This window comes from Pantherophis guttatus, chromosome 1, assembly GCF_059756535.1.
Source record: "Pantherophis guttatus breed Tessera chromosome 1, ASM5975653v1, whole genome shotgun sequence".
NCBI lineage: Eukaryota > Metazoa > Chordata > Lepidosauria > Squamata > Colubridae > Pantherophis > Pantherophis guttatus.
Window position 1 is genome coordinate 117,006,082 of NC_142063.1, and position 24,450 is coordinate 117,030,531.

The 24,450-nt window shown below is 43.2% G+C and overlaps 1 protein-coding gene across 2 annotated transcripts; it reads left to right on the top strand.

The window, feature by feature from the left end:
- The first annotated feature begins 291 nt into the window (after positions 1–291).
- Positions 292–24,158, top strand: RAB15 (RAB15, member RAS oncogene family). Of its 2 annotated transcripts, none has more exons than XM_034433847.3 (7): positions 292–920; positions 9,796–9,856; positions 16,150–16,210; positions 17,388–17,465; positions 18,667–18,756; positions 19,348–19,413; positions 20,510–24,158. In XM_034433847.3, exons 1-7 carry the CDS (start codon positions 797–799, stop codon positions 20,666–20,668), a joined length of 639 nt encoding a protein of 212 aa, XP_034289738.1. In that variant the 5' UTR covers positions 292–796; the 3' UTR covers positions 20,669–24,158. The 2 variants fall into 2 exon arrangements, with proteins under 2 accessions (XP_034289738.1, XP_034289739.1); XM_034433848.3 differs by lacking the exon at positions 292–920 and adding an exon at positions 7,296–7,471.
- The last annotated feature ends 292 nt before the right edge of the window (positions 24,159–24,450 follow it).

The window sequence follows — 24,450 nt, forward strand, 5'->3', positions numbered from 1 at the left end:
AACGACCAGATGATTGCAAAGAAATATAATCCTTCCAAACACTCCCCCCCCCGCACAAGATGTTGTCAGAACTAATCCTTCCCTCCCTCCCTTCCATCCAGAACTGATGAAGCTTCTTGTATGAGAAGTGAAACGTCTTCTTCTTCCTCAAGGGAAAAAAAAACATAGCCTGTTGCCTTGAGATACAGCCACCGTTACCCTCTCAGGCCGTTCTCAATTTGAGAATGAGAATCTTCAATTTGAGGCATAAAACTCCGCCCACTTGAAGGTTCTCAGCCTCCACCTCCCTCCATTCCCCGCCTTTTTTTGCTGGTCGTCAGCACGCGGGGCAAATCGCCGGATCTCGAAGCCGGGCGCGCGGGAGGGGAGGCGATTGGGTGGGTGGGGGGTCTCGGTTCCGCGCGCCCGAAGCGCTCCCTGCGTGGGTTCTTGTGTCACCTCCACTCTCCAATAGGAGCAGCAGCAGCTGCTGTAAGCTGCCTTCCACTCCTCCCCGCGAGCCCCGTTTGGAGGAGAGGTGGTTTTTCTGCCGGCGGCGCCGCCACCGATTTCCCCCGTTCTTTGGATTTCCTCCTAGTGGATCCTAAGTGATCGAAGAGGCGCTATTGCTCGTGCTCTCTCCCCTCCTCCCCCTCCCCCTCTCCTCCCCGCTTCCTGCAGCGCCTGCTTTCCCGCTCGCCTCTGGGGCTACCGCCGCCCCAGACCAAGAGACGCCGGGAGCGGGAGGCGCTCGGCGGGGATGGCAGCCGGCGCAGCGCGGGGCTGAAGCCCGACCGGCCGCCCCCCCCTCCCCACCATGGCCAAGCAATACGACGTGCTCTTTCGCCTGCTGCTCATCGGGGACTCCGGCGTGGGCAAGACCTGCTTGTTGTGCCGCTTCACCGACAACGAGTTCCACCCTTCGCACATCTCCACCATCGGTATTGGGCGGCGCGGGGGGGAAGGAAAGAAGTGGGGTGGGGGGGGATCCCGGCTGGACGGGACTCGGTAGCCTCTCCGCCACCTCCGTCCAGCTGGAAACAGCAGACAAAGGCATCCGGAGGGCTGAGCGGGAGGATGCCTGGGCCGCTTATTCACCGTGCAATATGCCTTCTTTAGATGACGGGCGATGGTTGAGGTTGGACCTTATCCATTCTTCTAGGGATCTCATAAGGGGCGGGCAGGCGGGGGGGGGGCATCGCACGGCAAGCCACTGCGCCTTTGGCGAGGGTTAAGCCGCGAGTGTATCTGCACCGCCGCTTCTCATAATCTGGAAGGGGGAAGGAGGGGGGGAGACTTCAAACCTGGGAATCCGGCACCGGAGGCAGAGCCGCCTGCCACTTTTAGGAGAATGAAAAAACAACAACAAGCCAACCCGTCCCCCGATCCTTTCCCGGTGCCTGAGGTTCCGATTATACCTGTTCGATGCTGCTTCCATGCCGGGCCTGCTTAGGGGTGCCTTCAATTGCAGAGAGTCCGTTTTTAAGTCAATCAGCGTCCTGGATCTTGAGTTGCGGGCGGCTGCTGGTACTGCTCCTCTTGGATGCAGTAATGCCAGCTCACCTCTAAGGTGAAAATAAAACGCGACGTCAGTGTTGTAAAAGCATGAGGAAGGCATACATCCATGAGTCAGATGTGGAAGGGGGAGGGGGGGTTAGAGAAACCAAGCAACAGAAAATAGCTATTTGCTTATTGACTTTCATTGGGGTGGTTATGGTGAAAGGGGGAAAGATGTCCCCCTTTTCAAGAGTTTTTGGGTGGTTTTTCTGAAAAGACTGCCTACTTGAATCCCTGGGGGGGGGGCAGGAGCCCCTGCTCTGTTGAAGACTGCATTTCCTCAGGGCTGTTTTGTTGGGGGCGGGGAAGTTTGACCAATATGAACCAGAGAGGAAGGAAACTGTATGGGGCGAGAGCTACAAGTGATGGTATTTTCTGCCTTTCTGATAGCCTTCTTCTTCTCTCTGAAGCAGAAAAGTTCCAGGAAAGGGGCAGATAGCTCCTGTCAGAGGTCTGAATGCTGCTGGTTGGCGGTTGTTGAAAGTGTTCACAGACATATCCGTAGAAGTCACTGGAAAGTGTGAGGAATAATGATTTTGGTTGATTAGCCGTCATTGGAAGTCTGTGAGTAATAGCTGGTTTGGCACGTGAGATTCCTGTGCTTCCATTTTTTTCTCAACATGATAACATAGTGACGGAGGTATGAAGTAATGGAAGGCTCTACCCTGTTTCCCCCAAAATAAGACATCCCCTGATAATAAGCCCAATCGGGCTTTTGAGCACATGGCAAAAAGGCCAAGTGCTTATTTCAGGGTTCAAAAAAATATAAGACAGGGTCTTATTTTCGGGAAAACATGGTACTAGCAATCACATCTAAAGATAACAGTGATTGTAGTGTTCTAGTTAAAATCTTCAGACACTAGATCATTCATCTAGATCAGCATTCCCAAACTTTCCAGCTTGGCGGTCCGGCTGGGGGGGGGGAGGGGATGGTTCCATGCGAGCAGCAGATGCATGCACTTACAGCTACATTTGTGCAAGCAGCAGCCATATGCGCCTGCCAATCGCACAAATGAAGGTTTGGCCATGCACACTCACCACTTGTGCGGCCTAGTTTTGAACGGGCCGTGGCCCAGTGGTTGGAGACCCCTGATGTAGATAGTTCTGGTTTGTGAGACTTCTAATGGAGCTTTGGACCAAAGGAAGCCAAGGAACTTCCTTTGAATAAGTCTTTTGCTTGCTCATAAGTGCTGGATATAGGCAACCATTAACTTCAGAAGCTTTGGATGTGTGTTTCCTGGCTGCATAGTTGGTAGGAATTGTCATAGCTTCTGCAATTAAATATTTAGAAGGAACCTGAATCTTATATCTGGCATGTTCAGGGCATAGCAGAATACAGTCAAAGTTTTCTATTGCCAAGATGCTCAGCATTACAATCTGTCATTTTTTTTAGCTCTGTAAAGGGACAGGGAAGTTAAAGACTGTGTGGCAAGAGATAATGAGTGATTGTTATAATCCTTAGTATGTATAAATGTATGTATGTATTTAGAAATGTATATAGACATTGAGTTTAAATACATATCTCCAAGCAAAATAGAGCAGCATTTTTCATCACTCTTTTCTTGTCATAGGGTACAAATAAGCAATCAAATCATACTAGGAAACAATATCAATATAAATAGCAAGGATACAAGCAACAAAGTTACAGTCATGCAGTCACAAGTAGGAGGAGATGGGCGACAGGAACAATGAGAAGACCAATAGCAATAGTAATGCAGCCTAATGTGAATAGTTTGACAGTGTTAAGGGAATTATTTGTTTAGCAGAGTGATGGCGTTCGGGAAAAAACTGTTCTTGTGTCTAGTTGTTTTGGTGTGCAGTGCTTCTATTCTGTTCTGTTCTGTTTCCATCCTAGATTTGGGCTTAAAATTCATTAGCGAATAATCCAGGAATCCATTTCTTCCAGAATCCTATAAAATTGAAGCTGTACGAGGTTCTCCAATTACACCCCCCCCCAAAAAAAACAAATATAGGTTGGAGATTTGTCTAAGCTGGCTAAATTGAGAAATGGGAGGACCAGCTCTTTGAAAAGTTGATTGATGGCTAATGCTTAGCTATCTCCCAATCCAGATACATACACTCTCTCAGTTGCACAAATCTGCCAGAGAGAACATGAATCTGGCTTGTAAGTGATGGAGCATGGAGGCACCTACTGTTTTCCCAGTTCAGCTAGGGCTCCTGGTGTGGGCGGAATCTCTTTTCCTTTTACCCCATTGTATATTGGGGTGTGGGTGGGTTGTCCAACTTCCCTGCTGTGTGTTTTTCACCTATGAAATAGCCTTAAGTCTCTTTCTCTTGTGTTATGGCACAGAAACAGATCAGCAGCACAAGCTTCTTGGCAGACCAACCAATTAAAGTGGGAGAGAAAGACAACCACTTCAGATATCAGTGGCCTCCTGAGTGTCCTTCTGCTCTTATGTGTCTACAGCTGAGAGCCTTCTCTGTTTATTTTCTACTTTTGCTGGCCTGCATTCACCAATCCTACTGGTTCTCCTTTCATAGCAGATTGACACAGAAGCCTTCTAGCCTTTCATAGTTCGACTCATCAAGTCCAATCTCTTGCGATTGACTTTTCATGAAACAACTCCACAATGGCATCTACAGTTTCAAGATCTCACACTAGATGAGGTCATGGCAATGCTGGAACTCTTCCTTTCCATTGGTCCTTGTTTGTATTTTCAGTTTTCTGACACCATCACACAGGCCATTTCTTCCTTCCACTTCCTCTTCTCTCTTCCCTTCCCTTCCCTTCTTTCAAATGCTCTTATCCAGTGCTACCTCATTCCTCTCCAATTATTTACAGGGCCACATTTCTGTGGCGATGATCACCCATCACCCCTCACTTCATCTGCCACCCATCCACTATTCACTGATGTGAAACCCAGCCCTATCAAATGCTAAATCAATCTCTCTTACCGATACATGCACTCATCTTAATGGTGTGTTGTCCCAAATGCCATAAAGAATCCCCGGTATATTCTACTTCCACCATCAGAAGTATCTATTTGTATCCTAACTTATCTCTAATTCCTTTAGATATAATCCAGAATTGCAGTGAAAGAAGTATGAGTTTAGAGAATAAAGTCACTAAAAGTCTACTGATGAAATACAGAAAGTTTTCATAATCAAAGGCCACATTTTGCCTTGAATTTGAGATAGGTTACTAAAACTTAGATGATAGACTAGGACAAAAACTACATTTGATAGAATTGGATTGTAATTGTACAAGATAGAATTGTAAACATATTTGGAAATTTCCCCATGACCTTGGTCTAATGACTTTCTTGGAAAAAAGTATGTTAGCCATGAGGGTATATCACAACCTGCATCTGCAGAGAAGAAAATTGATATGAATTAAGTGCCAATCTTATATTGAAAAAACCAACTTTATTGGTCATGCCAATCGTTAATCAGAAACTTTTACAACTATGACAGTGGTTTAGTTACCTGTTTTCGCCTCTTGCTTAGAAACAATTATGGCTACTTTGTCTTTCTTTATTTCTTAGAATTAGAATTAGAATTTTATTTTGGCCAAGTGTGATTGGATACACAAGGAATTTGTCTTGGTGCATATGCTCTCAGTGTACATAAAATAAAATATACATTCATCAAGAATCATAAGGTACAACACGTAATGATAGTTAAGTGTTATTTACTTATTTACTTGTAAGATATTTTCCCCCCTAATGTTGCATAGAAATAATAATATTTTGTAGAATCTTCTGTGCCATGGTAGATGTCATTCTAAATTCACCAAGGATTTTTCTAAGCTGCTATTGTAAATTTTTATAGCAATAGCAGTAATAAATGTGCCACTTCCTCTCATGATAGACTGTGGTCTGCAAAAATAATGATACCATAATAATTGTCCTTAAACTGCCATGAGACATTCTGATATGTGTGGAGTCTTGACTCATTCATTATTTTCTTTTTTAAAAAGCTATTTAACCAAGATGGAAAAATGTACTTTGATACTGCTTTTGTAGGCTTGCAGCAAAATGAACTCTTGCCAGATTGTTCATAATGCTATCCACATTTTTTCTTACATTGAGAAGCCTTCTCCATGTAGTAGCATCCTAATGCTGATGACCTCTAGGTCAGGTGATAATGTGCTCCATAGCTCCCATAATGCAGCAGTCCCCAACCTTTCCAGCTTTGTGGACCGGCAGGAGGGCGGGAGAGTGGGGATGGTTCCACACAAGCAGTGGGAGAGTGGGTGCCCGTGCACTGCTTCATTTTCATGACCAAGCAGGCAAGCATGCCTGTCACTTGCGCAAATGGAGCTGCGTGCATGCATGTGCTCGCCTGCCATTTCTGCAGCCTGGCTCTGAACAGGCCATGGCTCTGTTCTCAACAAGTTGTGGTCCAGGGGCTGGGGACCCCTGCCATAATGGAGCTAGAATAGTCCAATATAATTGGATCAGCATTACAAGAGTTGAAACTCAGTCCATTTGCTCCAACCTGGGAATGGGTATCTCCATTGGGGGGGAAAAACCATATATAGTACAGGGTTTTTTTCAGCTGAAAAAGCAGAGATTATTTCCAGGCTAGACTTTTAGGCCCCACTTTTCTATTTTCCTGAATTGCTGAGATGGAAGATTAACAGAATCACAGGGGGTAAAATTACAAACATGTTGCCTGTCTTGAAAAGCCTGTTCTGCTCCAAGGACTGGTTAGAATGTAAAACTGATCACAGATGACTTTGGCCAGGTAGCTATAAGTATGAATACTTTTGCAATAAGAACTTTCCATTCTTGCAGATAACAATTTCTTCCACAATGAGCCATTTACAAAATGTTCTTGTTCTCCTCAGTGATAAAAGACCAGAATCCTCACTTGTGTCCTGATAATGAAAATAACGAAATTTGGGCAACTATGGAAAGTTTACAAAATAAGAGTTTTGGAGTACAAAACACTTTGTTCCTAGTGAATCTAATGCGATTTGTGAGTCACCATCAAAAGACTGTATGATTTCTTAACACAATATATTTAATCTTCAATCAGAAAATTCTTCTGAAGAATGTAGCTATTGGGGCCTCACTGAGCACCACAGTTCAACCCTGAGCTACAAATATTCTCTTCTAATGTTGCCTGTTATTTAGCCAAATCAACCAAACTAGTCATTTTACAGTAAATTGAAGTCTATTGATTTTTTCCATTCGATGCCTAGTTATCAAAGTTAAAATGGTAGGTAAATTCTTTAGATGTTTTTATTGATTTGTTCTTTTTAATTGTTTTAATTCTTTCATAGTTTTAGAATTGTAAGCCACCCGGAATCACTTGGATGAGATGGGTGCAGGGCCGGATTTTCCTATAGGCTAACTAGGCTTCAGCCTAGGGCCTCAAGATCAAGAGGGGCCTACATTCAAATTGTTAGCAAAATTAAACTTACACTTTCACTATAGGTGAAAGGACCTCATAAGTGGAATAGCCTAAGGCCTCTTTTCATCTAAATCCGGCCCTGGATGGGTGGCTAAATAAATAAATGATAGTTACCAGAAATGACTTCACCCAAGTGACACCATCAGTCCTTCTAATTTAATGCTGTAAAGGCTTCCAGAGATTTTACCACTTTAATTGGACATTTCATAATTAAGCCTGGCAAAGCACTCGTGACCCAGTGTCCTTCTCTACTTAAAATGTTAAAGTCTTGCTGCATTATGGTCCTGTTTCTGGATTTTAACTTCTATACATTTTCTTATGCTACAGTTAGCATGAAGACTGTTTAAAGGGTTACAATTGAAGTTCCTTTCCTTCAGGATCCCTACACTTCTACATTTTGCACTAGAAGCAAAAGAAGATGCAGGCCTCAGGAGAGTTTGGCAACATGCCTGAAATAGCAACCCAGTTGTCCTTTCTCAACCTGTAGGGCAGTTTTGAGCAATCCGTAAAGGTTTATTGAGAATTTATCTTTTCCTGGGTGACTGCCTGCCAGGTAAAAATTCAATAGGGGAGATTTATATTCTGCTGGTTTATATGCTTAACAATTTAGAGACAGAGAGGGAACACCAATTGAATTTCTGCACTATCCATTATTATTTTCTTCATATTACTTGTTTGTATTTGTGAGTTGTCCCTTAGGAGAATGTTAAGACATTTAACATTTTCGTGCCTTTCTGTTACTTGTGGGACTCAAGTTCTTTGACTGAGATTGATAGAATCAATGCCAAATGAAGCCCTTGAAACATAACACAAGGTTCAATGTTTTAACAGCAAATACTACATATGAAATTTCATCTTTAGCTGACTGAAATGAATTATTGGCTCTGCTGCTGAGGTTTTATGGAATGCTCACAGATAAGACCAAGAATAGATTGGCCTGTGTGTTGTAACTAGGAAGAATTTTAAAAGAAAAAGACTAGATTGCATCATCTCAATGTTGACTTAAACTGTATGTCTGAGTGTAAATAGAGGATGGAGTTAGTCTTATATACAAGTAGGTCAATTGCTCAAGCAATGGGTGTTTGTGAAAAGAAAACAAATATAGAGAAAAATACCAATTGTACTGGAATGTCTTACAGAACAGGAAATATGGAGAGTTATCCAAGTCACTCTTGATTTGTTATTTGTATATTTATTTATATTTATAATTTATTTTATTTATTGGAATTTGTCAAACAAAAATGAGAACAAGAATAAGAAAATAAAAATACAACGACAGGGACGATAGGCACGTTAGTGTACTTATGCAAGCCCCCTCTACTGACCACTTAAATATGAAGTAAGGTCCACGGAAGTCAATTTGTGACTGAAACTGAAAATTTGTAGCTAAGACAAATACCCTCAGGGAGGGTATTTCAGACTTTGACAACTCTATTACAGAAATCATATTTTTTACAGTCAAGTTTAGAATGATTTACATTGAGTTTAAAGCAGTTGTTTGTGCACGTATTATTGCGATTAAAACAGAAAAAATCATTTGAAGGCAAAACATTACTACGTATAATTTTGTATGCAATACTTAGGTCTGACCGCAAGTGACATAGTTCTAAGTTATTCAAACAGAGAATTTCGAGCCTAGCAACATAAGGAATTCTATTATGTACAGAAGAGTGCAAGATTTTTCTCGCGAAGTACTTCTGAACCCACTTGATTGTACTGATGTCAGATATATGGTGGGGATTCCAAACAATTGAACATTATTTTTAATTATTAAAACATTATAAATGCAGTGTAATATCAGTGTAATCCACAAAAAAAAAAATTCTGTTGCCAAGGATTGAAGGAAACTCACCCAGTATAGTGAAACTTGCCATTTTGAAGTTTCTTAATACCGTATTAAAAAAAAGAAAAACCCATAACAAGCAATTTCAAGAAATGATTAAGAAAGGGAGCATGTAAATCCAATGTCCTTTTAAAAGTGCCAACTGCAGTTTGAGCAAAGATGGTGATCGCTCAGCTCCCAGAGTCTAACCCACTGAAGACTGCTATCTTACAGTCTCCTCGTGGCGAATTACTGCATGAGGCACTTGTGGATGATCCCGAGGCCTCTCCTTGTCCAGAGAGGAATTAAGCCAATTCATTTGTTGGTTCTTCATTCCACCATGGTCACCAGTACCAAATTCCTAAACCAGGCAGTTGTTAAGTGAGTTTTACCCCACTTTACAACCTTTCTTGCCATGGTTGTTAAGTGAATCACTACAGTTGTTAAGTTAGTAACACAGTTGTTAAGTGAATATGGCTTCCCTATTGACTTTGCTTGTCAGAAGGTCACAAAAGGTGATTACATAGGACTTTGCAACCATCATAAATACATGCCAGTTGTTAACTGTCCGAATACTGATCACATGGCAATGGGGATGCTGCAAGTCATAAATGTGAAACATGGTCATAAATCTTTTTTTTTTTTTGCAGTGCCATTGTAACTTTGAGCAGTCACTAAATGAATGGTTGTAAATTGAGGACTATCTATTTTAGGTGTAAGCAAATAAGGAATTGGACTCAATTGGATTTCACTGTGTTGTCTTTGGGTTTTGGCCTGACAGAGAATAACTCTGTCTTGATTATATTAAATAAAAGTTGATTTGGGGAATTGCTTTAACAAGCTTTTAAGCTTTTGTTACTTTACCCTACTGGCAATGAAGATTTTTTTTGGAAATCCAAGTAGTTTTTGATCCTGAGTTTGCCAGACTTGTAGAGCTTGACAAACTCAGAGACTTGACATATATCTCTGCATAATTTAATTTCATACAGCAATATATTGGATAATTGCAAGGAAAACTATTTGCACTTCATGTGATTTTATTTTATTGTTCATAGGAGTTGATTTTAAAATGAAGACTATAGATGTAGATGGAATTAAGGTCCGAATCCAGATCTGGTAAGTAATACGGGTATTAAGTTTTTCTTTGTTATTATTTTCTTCTTTGTTATGGATTAAGTGAGAGATCTTAGACAAGTTACACATTTCAGTATAAATTGACAGAGAATGTAATTTAATTTAAAGGGTAATTAGAAAGTAAACATAAACATATACAAGTATTAAAACACTTTGCTAATCACAAGCTTTTTAAATTATTAGTAACAGGAATTAATATTTTATGTTGAACATCTTCAGGTAAAGAGGTTCAGTGAAGCTCAGATGTTGCTTGGAGTTAGGCATGGGTATCTGCAGTGAAGCACACATGTCATGACATCATTGTGCAGCTGATGAGCTGCATGTCATGATGCAATTAACTTAAAACACATCATTCCCATTATTTCCACTTTGGCTTCATGACACAGTTGATATCACCATGCTTTTACTGTGTGTTTATGGTGTGAGCTCAGCAGTTCATTTGTGTAGGGTTGAGAGATCAATTCTTTGGCAGCGGATAGCACAATACTGGGATTGAAAGCCTGTGCTGGGTTAGGCCAGAGCCAAAGCTGATGAGACAGGCAGGTCTTACTGCACTTCTTCCTTGCCCAGTTCTCTCCCTTCATCTGGGATTAGGATTCTCTTCAGCTTCCCTTCTATCTTCCATTCACTCTGAGGGATACAAAAGGAGATCTGACCATGGGATTGAGGAATATTAATCCTTTGATCACTCAACAGCACATTGGACCTTGGCTGTGCCTTTTTTCTAGTGCAAATTGCAGATATTGACAGTTTAAAGAGAAGATGCAATGAGTAATGCCCTGTTAAAATGGAACACGGATGCCTCATTGTTCATTTATGGCATGAAAGGGGGTATTTATTTTATAGATTGTTTTTAAGAGGAATACATTTAAATCTACCCAGCAGGGGGCAGCCAAGTCTCACATGCTTCCCAAACTGAAACCTGAAATCTACCCTGTGTACAGTATGTTCTCAGATGCATTGACTGGGAAGTCACACCTTGTAAAAATATTAGTTGTGGCCAATTTTGGGCCAGAGTCCAGATCAGATATAAGAAAGGCTGTAAAAGCAGAAAGATAATCAGTACATAGCAGCTGCTTGGACTCTTCCACTGCCCTTTACTGTCTTCATTCTGCAGTGCAAGTAAATGAGCTTGGCCTTGAATGAAGAACAAATACAGTTGGAAATCGTGCCTGATTTCTAATTTCACACAATTCAGAGAAACAGGTGGGAAAACAAGCAGGCTGATGGTTCACATTGCTGTTTGGTCCAGTTATCTATTTAACCAATGTCACTGTCTTCTTTTTTGTGTATATGCAATGAAGGCAAGGACTTCCATAATTACCCGTAGATATGTTAAACATTTTTATGGATATGATGTCAATAGTATACATTTATCCATGTGACCCTGTTGGCAAAATTAGAATGGCTAATGAATATAATTTGCATTCATATGACCCTCAGTCCTTTGTGCTGCATCTATCCATTAGCCTTTTTTCCCATGGATGGGCAATACGTGGTAAATAGGAAGTATTTAAAAGAGTCTATTCTTACAGTACAATCTAGACAGCATACTAAAAAGCAGAGACATCACCCTGCCAACAAAAGTGCATATAGTCAAGGCTATGGTTTTCCCAGTTGCAATGTATGGGTCTGAAAGTTGGGCCATAAGAAAGGCTGAGCGCAAAAGAATTGAGGCCTTTGAACTATGGTGCTGGAGAAGACTCCTGAGAATCCCTTGGACTGCAAGGCGATCAAACCGGTCAGTCCTAGAGGAGATCAACCCTGACTGCTCTTTAGAAGGCCAGGTCCTGAAGATGAAACTCAAATACTTTGGCCACCTAATGAGAAGGGAGGACTCACTTGAGAAGAGCCTAATGCTGGAAAAGATTGAGGGCAAAAGAAGAAAGGGACGACAGAGAACTAGGTAGCTGGATGGGGTCACTGAAGTAGTAGGCATGAGCTTAAATGGACTCCAGAGGATGGTAGAGGAAAGGAAAGCCTGGAGGAACGTTGTCCATGGGGTGGCGATGGGTTGGACACGACTTCGCAACTAACAACAACAAAATTCTTAAAGTACAATTAGAAAGCATGTTTATCCAGAAAATTAAACCCCTTATTCCCTAAAAAGCATGCATAGAAGTGTCAATCTATTCTGAAATAATCACCAAATGTATCTGACACAATATGCAGAAGTTTGGCATTGGCTGGTTTTGTTTATTTGCTTATTGGTACTTTCATTTCAGTTGTCCTTGTGCCACCATTAAATCATCCTATGGTTTTTGTATTGGTTTTCTTTTTTACATTCTTTATAAATTGCTGTGAGTCTCCCAGAGTCATATATTTGAGATGAGTGGCTACACTATATAAATTTAAATAAATTAATAAAATTCTGGCTATTAATATTTTAACATTAAAGCTTAGATCACGATGTTGTGCAACGCCAGGTCCGTTGTTAATAAAGCCCCCCTCATTCACGATCTTATTCAGGAGGGGGAGGCGGACCTGGCGGGCATTACGGAGACCTGGTTGGGCCAGGAGGGGGGAGTCCCCCTCGTGGATATATGCCCACCAGGCTTCCGTGCATTTCATCAGCCGAGGGCTCAGGGCAGGGGCGGGGGGGTGGCGGTTATTATAAAGGAAGGTCTGGATCCAAGGGAGACCACTGTTCCACAGATAGCCGGATGTGAGTCCCTCTTTGTGAAGTGGGGTCGTGGAGTACAGATGGGCCTGTTGGTCACGTACCTGGCTCCCTGCCACGTGGCAACGGCCCTGCCCGAGCTCCTTAACGTTATAGCCGAGGTGGCGGTGGGCACCCCCAGACTTGCCATCATGGGGGATTTCAACCTGCCATCTATCGGTGAAACGTCTGAGGTGGCTCGAGAGTTCATGGCTTCCATGACGGCCATGGACCTTACTCAGTTAATTCATGACCCCACTCACACAGGAGGACACACTCTGGACTTAGTTTTTGTCTCTGGTCAGTGGTTGAGTGGCCTTGATATAGGGGATATAGCTATCGAACCCTTGTCATGGTCTGACCACTCGCTCCTTCGACTGGACTTTCTAACCGCTGCACCCTGCCGCAGGGAGGCGGGACCGACCAGGTGGTTCCGCCCCAGGCGCCTGATGGACCCTGATAGGTTCCAGATGGAGCTTGGGCCATTTCCTGAGATTCTGGCTCATGACTCGACTGAAGACCTGGTGGCCGCCTGGGATAGTGCGGCTGCCGGGGCCTTGGACCGAGTCGTGCCTTTGCGGCCTCTGACCCGGCACCGAACTCACCTAGCTCCTTGGTTTTCCGAGGAGCTTAGGGAGATGAAGCGCCGGAAAAGACGCCTGGAGAGTAGTTGGAGGACCAGCCGCTCCGAACCTGACCGAACACTGGTGAGGTCTCATATTAAGACCTACCTAGTGGCGATAAAAGCGGCAAAAACTAACTATTTTGCCGCTCTTATCGCGTCATCAGATAATCGCCCGGCTGCCCTGTTTAGGGTGACCCGCTCCCTCCTCCATCTGGAAGTGCGGGATGACCCCTTGCAGGGTCGAGCTGAGGATTTTGTGCAGTATCTGTATGACAAAATCGCTCAGATTCGGGAAGGGCTGGCCTCTGACTGGGTATGTCCAGACGGGATGACTGAGGCAGGTCTTGAGAGTGTTATCTGGGGGGAGTTCGATCCTGTGGCTCCCGAGGACATGGACAGGGTCCTGGGACGGCTGAACGCGACCACATGTTTATTGGACCCGTGTCCCTCCTGGTTGGTACTGGCTTCCCGGGAGGTGACACGAGGCTGGCTCCAGAAGATTGTTAACGCTTCTTTGAGTGAGGGGGTCCTGCCGGCCGCTTTGAAAGAAGCGGTGGTGAGGCCCCTCCTCAAGAAGCCTTCTCTGGATCCGGCTGTTTTGGCTAACTATCGTCCAGTATCCAACCTTCGCTTCATTGCGAAGGTTGTTGAGAGTGTGGTGGCGCAACAGCTTCCCCAGTACCTGGATGAAGCTGTCTATCTAGACCCGCTCCAGTCCGGCTTCCGGCCTGGGCACAGCACGGAAACGGCATTGGTCGCATTGGTGGATGATCTCTGGAGGGCCCGGGATAGGGGTTGCTCCTCTATCCTGGTCCTGTTAGACCTCTCAGCGGCTTTTGATACCATCGACCATGGTATCATGTTGCACCGGTTGGCGGGGTTGGGGGTGGGAGGCACCGTTTTGCGGTGGTTCTCCTCCTACCTCTCTGACCGGTCGCAATCTGTGTTGACAGGGGGGCAGCGGTCGACCCCGAGGCACCTTGCTTGTGGGGTGCCACAAGGGTCGGTCCTCTCGCCCCTTCTGTTCAACATTTATGTAAAGCCGCTGGGTGAGATCATCCGTGGCTTCGGGGTGGAGTTCCATCAGTACGCTGATGACACCCAGCTGTACATCTCCACCCCAGGCCACCCCAATGATGCCCTTAAAGTGATGTCCCAGTGCCTGGAGGCCGTGCGGGCCTGGATGGGGAGAAACAGGCTCCAACTCAACCCCTCCAAGACCGAGTGGCTGTGGCTTCCGGCGTCCCGATATAGCCAGCTGACGCCATCGCTGGCTATTGGGGGCGAATCACTCGCCCCCACGGAGAGGGCTCGTAACTTGGGCGTCCTCCTGGACGCACGGCTGTCGTTAGAAGATCATTTGGCGGCCGTGGCCAGGGGGGCTTTTTATCAGGTCCGCCTGATACGCCAGTTGCGCCCCTTTCTAGATCGGGACTCCCTACGCACAGTCACTCAGGCACTCGTCACTTCCCGCCTGGACTACTGCAACGCTCTCTACATGGGGCTCCCCCTGGGGTGCACCCGGAGGCTCCAGCTGGTCCAGAACGCGGCCGCGCGGGGGATTTTGGGGGCGACGAGGCGCTCCCACGTGACACCTCTCCTGCGCGAGCTGCACTGGCTCCCGGTGGTCTTCTGGGTGCGCTTCAAGGTGTTGGTGACCACCTTTAAAGCGCTCCATGGCTTAGGGCCGGGGTACTTACGAGACCGCCTTCTGCCACCAATAGCCTCCCACCGGCCAGTATGCTCACACAGAGTGGGCCTCCTCAGGGTGCCGTCCGCCAGACAATGTCGGCTGGCGACCCCCAGGGGGAGAGCCTTCTCTGTGGCGGCGCCCACCCTCTGGAACAACCTCCCCCCAGAGCTATGTACAATAACAGACCTCCGGATTTTTCGTCGGGCCCTAAAAACCCATTTATTTCAACTAGCTGGGCTGGCTTGAGTCAAATTTTAAACGGATTTTAAATTGGAATGTTTTAATTACGGCCAAAATTATTTAATTATTTTAAACAGATTTTAGATTTTGTATGTTTTGTATGTATGTCTTGTTTTTACTTTGGCTGTTCACCGCCCTGAGTCCTACATTGGAGAAGGGCGGTATAGAAATTTAAACAAATAAATAAAATAAAAATAAATAAATAAACCAGCATTTCAAGCAGACTTAAAGCAAGAGTGGTCAAACTAACTCCTCTTTGTCTGCCTGTTTTTTCAAGCTACTCTGGCAGTCTGAATATCCCTCCCTCTCCCTCTGTCTGGTGGCCTCCAAGTGTACACCAACCTTGTCCAACATTGACATCCAGGTTGATCCAGTCCTTGGACCAACCCCATTGCCTATCTACCGTATGTACTTATAGATAACTTTTCAATCCAGTTGGTTTCTCAGGAACATTTATCTTTTAGAATCTGAAAACAAAAAAGTTCTGCAAAGCTGCACGCAAACAGATGTGCTACTTTTGAGAAGAGTTTGAAGTGGATAAACAGGATGCATTCATAAAGCTTTGTCAAGATAACATGCTTTCCATCTGTTGCTTCCTTTCAGTTTTCTCTCCCTTTGTTCCCTGTTGTTTTAAAACATGCCGTACAATGACATCTCTGAAATTAACCTTCTTCCACACGATTGCTTCCTTCAGATAGGGAACCAACCTCCATTATCTCAGAGTTTCAGAAATTTCAGCATCTTTATAATTTGGCCCCTACTAGGTGTATAAGCAACGCTTAAATATTTTAATGCTTTTATTGATGTTATAAATCTTCTCCTTTTTAATTCTTCTTGAACAGTGGCTTGGAACAGCGTACAAATGCCATACATAAAACAACAGAATAAATTATTCCTAACTTTGTTGAGCTGCTGTGCTTTTCTTCCTGAAATCTGTGGGAAGTTTTGAGATTGAGCTTTCTATCAGTAGGATGCTGGAATTGACTTCATGCCATAAATGGTGTTACCCATGAAAAGTGAGGTTTCCACTCACCATAATAGCACTGCTTCTGTTCCAGGGACACTGCAGGCCAGGAACGGTACCAAACAATCACTAAACAGTACTACAGACGTGCCCAGGTATGATATTTTTGGCTAAAAGTAGAGATGAAATTTGGTAGTCTGTGGAAAAAACTACAGTATCACATTGTAATCTGTACATTGTAGATTGCAGTATAATTTCTCTGTTTATTACTTTATTATATTCCCTAACAAAAATGCATTTATTTTATTAAAAAAAATGCATAGAGAATAACTTGATTGCATGGACTGGGGATTACTACGTTTCCTTATGACAGTAATCAGCTTTGCTGGAAACTCACCTCTGCCTGCCTTACAGTTCTATGACTTTTTCCTTCCCCTCAATAGTGATGTCGCTGGAGTGCCAAAGTAGTCTCACAACAGGCTCTGGGGATTTCTGTAGCCAGCCTGACCAGTTTATATTTTTCTTCACCCCAAGCTAATATCATGTATAATTTTAGGAGAAAGGCTGAGAGGCTGTAGGAAAGGTTTGGGAGATGTGCTTGAGAAATTCAGTATGCATCAATGACCATTTGGCTATCCTATCCAGTCCCTAGATAAGTATTTTCCTGCAATTTGTTCTAATCTATTGAAAGGACAGCAGGCAATATTAAGTGCATGTGTATGTGTGCACACGTCTTCGTGTCAGTGTTGACTCCTGACAATTACCTGGGCTAGTCCCTGCAGTTTTTTTGACAAGATTTTCAGAAATGGTTTGCTCTTGCTTTGTTCCTAGGACTAAGAGTGATTTCCAAAGGTGAAATCCAGCAGGTTCTGACTGGTTCTAGGGAACCGGTAGTGGAAATTTTGAGTAGTTCCGGCAACCGGCAAATACCACCTCTGGCTGGCCCCAGAGTGGGGTGGGAATGGAGATTTTGCAATATCCTTCCCCAGCGACACCCACCACACCATGCCCACCAAGCTACGCCTGCAGAACCGGTAGTAAAAAAAAATGGATTTCACCACTGGTGATTTCTTTAAGTCACCCAGCTGATTTCATGCCTAAAATGGGACTAGAACTCAGAGTCTCCTGGTTCCTAATCCTCTGCCTCAAACCGGCTCCATTACCATCTATATTAATGTATCATTCCCCAAATGCTTTCCTGTGCTCCTTTTCTAAGATTAGGGTGTGACCTAATAGTAAATTTGTTTTCCTCTGAGTTAAGGCCCCTTTTCCTTTTCACTGTGTGTGATGCTCACATTTCTTTTGCTCCCTTACCTGGTATTCTCTTTGCAGGGGATATTTTTGGTTTACGACATTAGCAGTGAGCGCTCATATCAGCACATAATGAAATGGGCCAGCGATGTGGACGAAGTAAGCAGAAACATTTCTTGGCTGTTTACTGGGGGAGGTTTGCTGGGGGATGTTGTGGCCAAATGGCTATGCAGGTAATCCTCAAGTTACAACAGCAAGCAATCCTGCCACCATGGTCGTAACTCGTGATGATCATAAAATCGGATCACCCAAGTGACTGATCTGATTTTATGAACTTTTCTGCAGCTGTCATTAAGCAAACATTGCAGTTGTAAAGCAGATGCCACAATCGTAAAGCAAAAAGTGCGGTCATTTAGCAAACCAGTGGCTCACTATGGGGCCGCTTTGCCAAAAACCATAAGTAAATGCAAATGGATTTTGGCAAAACCACCGTAAAACGAGATCACATGACTATGAGACACTGCAAATAGCTGTAAATGCAGCCTGGGTGTTGAGCACATGCAATACGATCACATGACCTTTGCGGGGAGACCATCAGAACTTTGAATTCATGTTATAAGTACTCCCTAGAGAGATCCATTATAAAATCAAACAGTTGCTAAGTGACTGCTTATAAATCAAGGAATGTCTGACTGTTTCTGCACAGAAGGATGTTCTCTGACTTTTCATTGAAGAAATCTTTCTCAGAGGTGTACAAGCATAGTTGGTAATATATTTTCCATTTTGCCTCAGGATTGGCCACATAATTCTCACCCTGTGTACCAAATCAGTGTAGTCAAGATCAGGGGTCTCCAACCTTGGTAACTTTAAGACTTGTGGCCTTCAACTTCCAGAATTCTGGGAGTTGAAGTCCACAAGTCTTAAAGTTGCCAAGGTTGGAGACCCCTGGTGTAGAGGATAACTTGGGAGACCTTTTATGTTCTGCTCACCCTTCACGGAAATAATTTGCTGCCTTCTGAGTGAATTTAAGGGAAAATTTAATCAGTTTGGGATGAAGGAAACTCTGTGACGCAATGCAGGGAATTAAATGTGGAGTCTCATGCATTTGGTTAACTTTCTGGAGGCTCTGTTATATTCTGGGTCTTTGAAGCCCATTGCTTCCAAGACAAGTTGAGGTGCTTATGAGATGAAGAATATTATCAAATGGTGCTCTTTTAATCCCAAGAAATAAAAGTGATTTTTCTCCTCTATATGCAAAGCACAAGAATGGTAATAGATAAAAACGAGCAAGACTTTTCAACTCAGTTCTTACTTAGCTATGGAGATATGAAAGGACTAAAGACCCTCATATCCTTTGCAGTATGCTCCAGATGGTGTCCAGAAGATCCTCATTGGGAATAAAGCAGATGAGGAGCAGAAGAGGCAGGTGGGCCGAGAGCAAGGCCTCCAGGTAAAAATCATAGGCAGGTGGGTCCAGTTATAGAAACCAGATATTTATTGGGGTGATGGACTAGCCTCTCAGCTGAGCTGCATCAGTCCAAGCAGCTCATGGCACTAAACAACATTCTATACAAAAGAACTTCCATCCTCATGAAAAGTTAGCATGTAAGGAAACTTTTTCTCACAGTTTCTATGTGAAGCTGTCATCATACATACATATGTGGGTATATTTTGTGTGGGTGAGAACTATTGAATAAAAGTAATGAAAAGCAATTTAACAGCATGATACACAAGCCTGTAGAAATGAAATCGGGAACCTGCTATCTTTTCTATATAGATCTCCTATAGATTTTGTTCTAAATTGGGCAGATCATTGTTTTATTAAAAATGAATTGAGGTCAATATCTAAGATCTTGGTCAACCAGTGTCCTAACCATACATAAGTAACATATACTACAAGCTGTTGGACAATACTGTTCTTGTCTTCTATAAGTAGCTTTTTTAGATTTGGAGGTGAAAGAGAGTTGGAAAGGTGGATTTGAAGATAGTAATAGAAAAATATACTAGCCCTCATTGGGTTTATACGTCAATTGTCTTTCAGCTAGCTAAGGAATATGGCATGGATTTCTATGAAACAAGTGCCTGTACCAACTTGAACATCAAAGAGGTAAGAATTTTGGGGATGGAATAACTCAGATGAGGGGCTTCCAGGTCAGTTGTCATCTTTGCACTTCAATCTAAGATAGGGTTTTCCAGATCACTAAAATTTAATGGAAACAAAGAGAACTTTGTCTTCCACATATAACTTTCTTTCTTTCTCTCTCTCTCTCTCTCTCTCTCTCTCTCTTTCTCTTTCTCTTTCTCTTTCTTCCTTCCTTCCTTCCTTCCTTCCTTCCTTCCTTCCTTCCTTCCTTCCTTCCTTCCTTCCTTCCTTCCTTCCTTCCTTCCTTTCTCTTTCCTGTTGGGGAAGAAAAGACAAAATACATGTATAATATATTACAGTATATTAATATATACAGTATGAAGAAGGTACTCTTAAGTATGTTTGAATTGTCTAAAATGACTACTCAAATAGATGACTTAGTGCTACCTAGCTTAAATAGCCCATTCATTTATTTCTAAACATTCACAGTCACCCTGATTGCAAGGATCATAATTTAAACCATAATTGGGAGGGACGAGGACTCAGTGATTAAAGATGCTGAGTTTATCAACTGGAAAGCTGACAGACCACAGTTGAGATCTGTGTGCCGTATGACGGGATGAGCTCTCATTACCTGCCCCAGGTCCTGCCCACCAGCAATTCGAAAGCATGCAAATGCAAGTAGATAAATAGGTACCACTTTGGTGGGAAGGTAACAATTTTCTGTGCACCTCGGCCACGGAAATGTCTTTGGACAACACTGGCTCCCTCGGCCAAGAAACAGAGATAAGCACTGCCCCCTAGCGTTGGACATGACTGGACAGGGGAAACCTTTACTTTTACCTTTATAACCATAATTATGTGAGCCAGTTTGGACAAGAAACCAGAAGACCATGAGTTCTAGTTCTACCATAGGCATGAAAGCCAACTGGGTGACTTTGGGCCAGTCAGTCTCTCAACCCAACCCAATTCAAAGGATTCAGGTAGAAAAAACAGGAGGAGAAAGAAATATTAGGTATGTTCACTGTCTTGAGTTACCTATAAAGTAATAAAGGCAGGATAAACATTGAATAATAAATATTTTTTTTAAAAAAACCTCTTGGTTGCTCCTCTTTTTCAGTCTTTCACCCGTCTGACAGAGCTGGTCCTGCAGGCTCACAAGAAGGAGCTGGAAGGACTCCGCACTTACGCAGCTGATGAACTGAATGTGGTCGAGCTGGAAGAAGAAGCAAGCAAGCCGGAGGGCTCAGAGCACTCTCCCAAAACCTGCTGGTGTTGAAAGGCTCCCAACGTCCTTTTCCCCCACACCCCCAGTGCAGGTAGAAAAGATGCCACTTAGAGAGGGCTGACTCGCTGTACTCTATCCCTCTTGTCTTTGGTTGCCAGTTTGCCCGCCATCTGCCCTGTGGATTTCCTCTTTGCATTTCCTGGTGTTTTTCCTTGATTGGTGGTTTCTGTTGCCCTCAAACTCCCTGGATCCAAATATCTTCAGGTGGCTCACAATATGCAGAACATGATCCTGCTGTCTTCATGGGAGAGCTGTGGTTAGCAGACACGGCCGAGGCTTGTCCAATAATCCATCAGACTCCAGATTCTCTGAAGTCTTGCCGATATCTGTGGATAACCTGCTTGGGGCTAGGCCTGCTCCCTAAGAATGGGAGGAGGAGTCTCTCTGTCCTCCTGCCACATCCTCTATAGCAGGCCTGTAGATGGCTTTTTTCGTCCACCTGCTTTGCCATCTCATTTCCAGATTTGTCCAAATGCTTGTGCAGCATTGCACTCAGGCTTGGGGCTTTCCAGCTGCTTTAGGAGCAGCTTTCTTATTTCTCATACTGGGTTCCCTGAAATTCATCTCAGCACAAAACAAACAAAAGAACCTCTTGTTCTGCTAAGCTGCAGCTCTGGGAATAAGAAGAATCTGTCCCTAAATAAAAGGGACCATATGGGTAAATGTGCACCTTTTTAGCTGTTAATAAGGTTTTCCTCTTCCCAGGCTAGATTTCCATTCTAGACTACATTAGAGCCCCTGTTAAAGGGCAATCAGGAAGACCCTTTCCTGTGATTAACTCCAAAACTTACAGGAAGCTTTCCATTCTGTGGATTTTTTGGAGGACCTCAATCAATCAGGTATAGATTTAAGTTAATCTCTCTGGACCAGCGGAAGCAGAAATTCCGCTCTCTGTGGCACGTGTCCAGACATAGCTTTGATTGCCTCCTTTGAATGATTTCCCCACAATCTGCTGGAGCTCTGATCAAGGAACAGATTCTGTAATCTGTGCATCAGAACTTTATCGTTTCTTGCTTTCAAGGTCTAACTTGTAAGAAGCTTGCTCTAAACCCATTTATGTCTTCTCTTTAGAATTTTCTCTGCAAACTCTTGAAATTTAGTCTAGTTAGTACATTCGGAGAGCAGGGAGATTTTTGCCATGTGCCACTAACATGCTAAAACCAGCCTCTCTGCATGTTGCACCAGCATTGCCCTCTTGTCTTGGCATTTACTTGCTTGGTAGGGGGAAGCCTAACACATTCAGTGGCATGCTTGGTACTCTTATATGCCGCCTGTTCCAGGGTAGCAGTTCCTTGCCAAAACCATGGAGCTGCTAAGATACCTCTCTTATATATGTACTAGCAATGGACCATAGCTGATATTTCACAAAGAGCAGTTGTTTACTGGAGGTTTTGGGTGATGTGGAATGATAGTTTGGGAGTCCTTCTTTACTTGGCCTTTAGCATATGACTTTAGCCAAAGCCGTTCAGCCCATTCCAAATGGATATTGTGGCATTTGCTGCTAGATAAACTGTCCCTTTCTAACAAAAGCTGGATGAGAAATGTTCTATATTCTTTTGCTCTTTTCCTTCTTCTCTATATTGGAATTGACTGTTTTGCTGAAGCAAGGAAAAGGGGAAGCAGTGAAAGACAGAAACAGTGAGAATGCCATACAGTGGAAATAATGCTGGTTGACAGGACATACAGTAAGTCAAGAACAAGGAACCCGAGTTCTTCTAGAGGTTACTGAACAAGAGTTTTAAGTATCCCTGTTTATGTCACCTGGGACAGTTCGGTTCCTGGAAGGTCATAAATCCCCCTCTCCAATGTCCCCTGAAAGGTAGAGGGTCTTGAAGCTCTGAAAAGCTCTCACAAGTGTTATTTTGAAATAGCTCGTTTGAGCTTTTTCCTTGGGTTGGATGGATTTGAACTGGTATCAAGCCATTACAATAAGTGGAAACACTGATATTCTACCCAACAGTGCCTGTTATTGGCAGAAGGACTCTTGTGCTACAGATTGCTGAGGGAGACTACAAGTTTTATAGTTGCTGGTTTCACAGAGGAACTACTTCTTGCCAGAACTAGTTTGATACTTGAGAAATTGTAGACACAGACATACACATAGCTATTAATTTATTGTAGCTTTATTAGGACCCAAAGTATGTTGTAAAGGTTGGGTTATAGTGAATAGGGTCTGAGAACCTAGAAGTCTGTCATGGGGAAGGAAAAAGGAAAAGACCGAAGAAAATGGGACAGACCGAAGAAAAAGCATTTGGTTTTTTAATTTATTTTAATGTATCTTTTTCAAAGCCCAAACATAATTGGGCTACTTCTTTGGAGCATTATTTGCTCTTGGTTGCGTTTGTCTGTATGATGAGTTTGAAAAGTTAAATGAAGGCTGAAGGCCAGTTCTTATGTGCTCACTGCCCAAGGCCTGATGACTATCCTTCCCCTGCCCAATTCTTTCTTGCCTTGATGGTGAACAGATTTACCCTTGGTGACTACAATTGGCAGTTTTTAAAGACTGCTTTAAAATCTCTGCCATGGAAAGATTATGTGGGATGACATGCCCAGTACAGTTTGAGATAGGAATAAAGCAAAGCAAAAACCAGGTGTCTTCCTAGCTGGTTACTAAAATATGTGAAGCAGTTCCTGGTTTTTTAAAACTTGCAATGCGTTACTTTCAAGAAGGCCTGGCTAAAATTATGAAGGAGAGGTATGTCATTGAAGGGATCAGGCAGCACTTCAAATTGCCAAAGCTTTGAAAAAGACCCAAGTTCTTCAAGCCAACGTGGAAATAAAAGCATTGGTCGTTGGGGAGATCCATGGAATGGCCCCACTAGCCTGTTCTGCCTGTTGCAATTTAGCATCATGTTGATCTGCTTGCTCTATTTAGGAACTGAGAGCATAGCTGCTGATGCTGCTACCAATGCACAAAATTGACCCCCACATTAAATTCTACGTGTTCAGAAAATGAAACGAGAAGGAGCACATGAAGCTTTTTGCCCATTGATGGAAGTACATGAGTTCTCATTATCTAAATCTACAAGAGCCAGCCTGGTTGCCAATCCTTGGTTTGGAAAACTGCAATCTGCATGGTTGACAACTTAATGAAAGCAAACATCTCCCACTCGATATGAATATTGGGGGGGGGGTGTCGCTAATTAGAATGATGGTCTCTTGTGGTCACAAAAGTGAATTTCAGGCCAGTACCTGGGAAGGGAAATGGACTGGTTTCTGAAAAAGGTAATGCTATCCAGTATTTGAGGCTCCTTCTGTCCTGCAAGTCATGGGCCATAGCAACTTCTCTGTGTGCAGCAGAAAGTTGCACATAATTTGTCGTGGGATCCAACCAAATGTACAACTTTTTGAATCCTCTGCTGTGTCTGTACTTTGTGAACTTGGCACTCTGACTGGGTTTCCTTGTATAACCTGTCATTGTAATTCATTACTTTAAACAACAAATTAACAAAACATTTACAAATAAAGATCCTTAAAGTGGTTGGTGGCTCTTGTATTTCCTTACCAGCGAATTAATCTAATACATGCTTATGAGAACTTCACTTAGAGCAGGGTTCTGTAATACTTTCTATTCACTTCATCTTTCAGTTGTGTTTCCTAATGTAGTGGGGAGAGCTGAACAAAGCCTAAATTCTTTTTTTTAAAAAAATAATTTTTATTAAACAGTTTGTCTTTCAAAACAACACAAAAAACAATCACACACATATAAAAACAAAACATGTCAAGACATAATGTATTGAACATTACATAACACTAATGGTAATTTTACAGCA

What these genes read in the sequence shown, in the direction of transcription:
- RAB15 (XM_034433847.3), top strand. Translation starts at nt 797, where the DNA reads ATGGCCAAGCAATACGACGTGCTCTTTCGCCTGCTGCTCATCGGGGAC. An exon ending in GGGCCAGCGATGTGGACGAA is followed by an intron (nt 17,466 to 18,666) that starts GTAAGCAGAAAC and finishes TATCCTTTGCAG; the next exon opens with TATGCTCCAGATGGTGTCCA. An exon ending in CCAACTTGAACATCAAAGAG is followed by an intron (nt 19,414 to 20,509) that starts GTAAGAATTTTG and finishes CCTCTTTTTCAG; the next exon opens with TCTTTCACCCGTCTGACAGA.